This window comes from Gavialis gangeticus, unplaced genomic scaffold (assembly GCF_001723915.1).
Source record: "Gavialis gangeticus isolate Ggan-Ray unplaced genomic scaffold, GavGan_comp1, whole genome shotgun sequence".
Taxonomy (NCBI): domain Eukaryota; kingdom Metazoa; phylum Chordata; order Crocodylia; family Gavialidae; genus Gavialis; species Gavialis gangeticus.
In genome coordinates, this window is record NW_017729027.1 from 10,374,721 (window position 1) to 10,379,097 (window position 4,377).

The 4,377-nt window shown below is 42.6% G+C and overlaps 1 protein-coding gene across 3 annotated transcripts in view; it reads right to left on the reverse strand.

Moving 5' to 3' along the window:
* Window positions 1-4,377, reverse strand: part of BCKDHB (branched chain keto acid dehydrogenase E1 subunit beta) — a 395,605-nt gene that overhangs the window by 286,470 nt on the left and 104,758 nt on the right. For all 3 annotated transcript variants that reach the window (XM_019520436.1, XM_019520437.1, XM_019520438.1), the window contains exon 6: window positions 3,336-3,444. In XM_019520436.1, the coding sequence (XP_019375981.1) occupies window positions 3,336-3,444 (109 nt within the window). The remainder of the gene's footprint in view (window positions 1-3,335; window positions 3,445-4,377) is intronic.

Consider the following 4,377-nt stretch of genomic DNA (forward strand, 5'->3'; position numbering starts at 1 on the left):
GGTTACCCCTCAACATCACTTCCGCTGCAGGGCTCTCACAAATGTGGCCCTTGATAATTTTTTCAAAGACCTTCCCCAGGATAGAAGTGAGGCTGACTGGCCTGTAGCTGCCAGGCTCTTCCTTCCTCCCCTTCTTGAAAACAGGGACCACATTGGCCCTTTTCCAGTCCTCAGGGACTTGGCCCAAGCACCAGGAGTCCTCAAACAGCCATGCCAATGGCTCCACAATGACACCAGCCAGTTCCCTCAGCACTCGCAAATGAAGGTCATCCGGGCCCGCCGACTTGGATACATCTAAGCCCTCCAGGTAGTCCTTAACTAGGTCTGAACTAACAGTCAGGGGACTTGCATCCTTCCTGGGCCTCTCTACGCTATCACCCAAGAGCACCCCATTGTCAGCAGACAGGAATGTGGAGGCAAAGAACTTGTTAAAGAGTTCTGCTTTCTCTCGTGCGCCTGTCACCAACTGCCCCGCCCTGCCATGCCCTGCCCTACCCTGCCCCATAGGGGTCCAATGTTACCCCAAGAATTCTTCTTGCTACCTATATACTTGAAGAAGGACTTTTTCTTATCCTTAATCCCAGAAGCTAATCTAAGCTCCAGTGCTGCTTTAGCCTTCCTTACCAAATCCCTACAAGCTCGGGTCAGGGAGGTGTACTCCTCCTTTGTCCCTGCCCCCTGCTTCCACCACCAGTATGCTTTTTTCTTTGCCCTCAGGCCAGCCTGGATATCCGCACTCAGCCATGAAGTTTTCTTGGACCCTTTTCCCACCTTTCTGCGAAGGGAAACTGCGTCCTGCTGCGCCCCAAGGATAGCCTCCTTGAGGAAGGACCACCTTTCCTGGACCCCCATACTAGCTACATCCTAGGCTCCGAGCGCCTCCCTGACTACTGCCCTGAGCATATCAGAGTTGGCTTTTGTAAAGTCAAGCATTTGCGCTGTGCTAGTTACCCTCTCTACTTTTCTCTGAATAGCAAACTGGATCATTTCATGATTACTATCCCCTAGCCTCCCTTGTACTAGCATCTCCCCCACCAAGTTGTCCCCAGAGGCTAACACCAAATCCAATATGGCGTTTTTCCTAGTGGGGACAAGCACCTCCTGCACAAGGTGTAGGTCCTGTACGCACGTCAGGAACCTTCATGAGTGGCTAGACCTGGCTGACTGCTCCTCCCAGTTGATGTCAGGGTAATTCGTATCACCCATGACCACAACATCCTTCGCACGTACGGCCTCCCCAAGCTGCCTGGAAAATTCTTGATCCGGCTCTTCCTCCTGATGTGGTGGCCTGTAGTAAACCCCTACCACCAGATCCCTCTCCCCCAGCCCTCCTTGAAGTTTGACACACAGGGTCTCAGTTAAGCCTTCCTCTGGTCCCATTTGGAAGGTAGAACTGGCTTACTGTTCCATAACAGAGCACAACCCCCCACCTTTTTTCCCCTTCCTATCTCTTCTAAACAACCTATAGTCAAAAGTTTCATCCCACCATGTCTCCACTAGGCCAACCAGGTCGATTTTACTACTTGCAAGCAGGAGACCAAGCTCCTCCTGCTTGTTCCCCATGTTTCTTGCATTGGTGAAGATACACCTTAATCCCCCCATTGGAACCCTGGGCACCCCCCCTACCTGAGAGACAACTGGTCCCTTAGTATATACCTGAACTCTTACCTGGGCAGGTCCTACACCTGGTTGAGTTTTTTCTTGCTCCTGTGGATCCCCATCCCCCGACGAACTTAGTTTAAAGCCCACCAGATGAACAAACACAGAGGGAGAGAAGGAAATGAGCAACTCGGTAAAAAAATTTTAAAAAGGTACAAGTCAAGAAGCAGCAAATCCTTTAACCTTCAGTATGTGAAACAAGCCTGTATTACATCATGTTAGTGAAGGAAAGAGAGGAGCACAAACTATCTTAAGGAATGTCCAGTAAGTGACATAATCTGTGTCTTTCAAACATTGTGTACTACAGATTACATCCCTGTTCTCCTAATGATTCTCTCAGAAATTCTAAGAGCAAAAGAACACTAATGTGCCTGAGAAGCAATTTCAGGTAGAGAGAAGTGAAAGGGAGATGATTTTATCTTTGCAAAGATTAACTAGCTGAAAAGGTGATTGACATATTTTCCTCAATACCCACCCAAGGCCAATATATTTCAGTTAAAAGCCTACTTTCCATCTACTGTTAAATCATCTTAGCTTCTTCAGAGCAGTCTCCCAGAGGTCTCCATTCTGATGCCACCTCTAAAATTGGTGCTGGGGACTACTGGCCCACTTGCCCACCCCTAGCCATGCTATGGAGCCCAACACACAAAACATATATAGATTGAGCCAAAAGATGCTTTCAGTTTCATCCAGCTAACCCATCAGGAGATGGTGGGCAACGGCACTGCTGCTGACACTCCAGTTAGAAATGCTGTGAATTGCAGCATTTTAAGAAGTTAACAATGGCTCATCAATTTCCAACTTAATCACAAAATTCAAGAATTGTTCCACAGTTTTCACTCTTATTCTTACTTGAGCAAAATAACTTAAGCTAACTGTTATAGTAAAAACAAGCCTGGCATCTCTTTCAGATATTGTAACATTAGTCATTGCTCGCATTAATATCATGTAAAGCATTATCAGGCAAAAGTGTGATTTTTAAGTTCATAGCATCTGTTTAAAAGAAAATAAGTATGTACATAACACTTCTCAACAAACAAAAATAGGATAAAAACTGACCTGAATTCAGGGATAGTGAAAACTAAGCAGCTCTCTGACTTTAATAGTACATGTAGTGGTTTATTAAGTACATCACTGATAAATACATGTGGTAGTTACCCACAGAGGTTGTGGGCTCTCCATCCTTGGAGTTTTTCAAGACCTGGCTAGACAAAGCCTTGGCTAAGAAGATATATTTGGCAATGGTTCTGCTTTGAGCAGGTTTTGGACTAGATGACCTCCTGACGCCCCTTTCAAATTTAATTTTCTATGATTCTATGAATTCTCTAGGAAAATCAAGATGCTTATTTAAGCATCTAAGAAATTTAAGTCAGTGGAAGATAGATCCAGCCTAAAATACTTAACTTTGGCATTCAAATTTTAAAATCTGTCCAATAGTTGAAAAGTGTCTCTAAGAACACTCTGAATTTTGTATATGCAAAGTAAAGACACAAAATAAATACAAGTGATGGCTGTTTTAAAAATTAAGCTATATGAACTAAATATGCATTTACTTACATTATGTTCATACTATAAACTATATGGTATTAGAAAAGTTTTCAACAAGCAATAATCATGCCTCGGCTGGGCCTCATTGGCTACAATACTGCCATATACATAAAAGGAAACCTTTTTACCTGCTGCTCTGTAAAGTATTTTAGGTTCAAAGAATATGCAGGGGTTTTTATCTTCTATGCATGACAGTAACAATCCTTTGGCCTGGACAGGACTTCTTGGAATAACAACCTGTAAAATAATTTTAAAAAATAATTTAAAAAAATAATAATTCAGCTATACAGGGATTAGGTAACACAGAGATAATGAACAAGTGTAGACAGCTGATCATTTATAAACGCCAATCAAAGCCAACAGTCACTGTTTAGAAATCAAAATTGCCCTAAGAAATTATGCTACTTTTATGTAATGAAGCACCTTTGGGGTACCCAGTACAAAACTTACGATAAGTAGTACCCTACAGAATATCAAGAGAATACAATGTAAGACTTTCATCTGAGCATTTGCCAAACAATCAGTAGATGCAAAAACCTTCAGTTATTGCTACGTTTCTATCCATCTTTTTCCTTTTTTTCCCCCTCAAGCACGCAAGAATTACTTACAACAACCAAAACATTTAATCAATATGAATGCCACCATTCAGCAAAAGACAAAGATGCATTCAACTAATTGAATCCCTATTCAGCAACCTCAGTGGGATTTAAAGTTGGGCATAACATTAAAAGTTTTGCTAAACTTACTCAGGAATTTTCTTTAAAATTTAACAAAAAAAGAGGTTCTCTACACAAGACACTAGGTTGCTGTAGCAATAAGCTACAGTGACCTAGCATCAGTAGGGACAAACCGCGATGCCAACGCTACACTGCCATAGCGACAAGCTGACTCACAATAGAGCATCATTATGGTGATGCAGCTGCTAAAAATAACCATGCATTGCTGGGATGGTGCAGTAACAGCTGTTACTGAGCCATCATTTAGAACTTTCTAATGCAAGTACTAAATGAGAGCGCAGTAACAATTGTGCCACAGGAGGCACATGGAGATGCGGCCTCTGTGTTTTAATATACAATTTGTATATTAAGCCTGTAAAAGCTGCAACTTTTATCCTAAAAGTATAGTACATTCAGGATGGATTAGATAGAGATAGAGAAGGAAGGAAAGGCA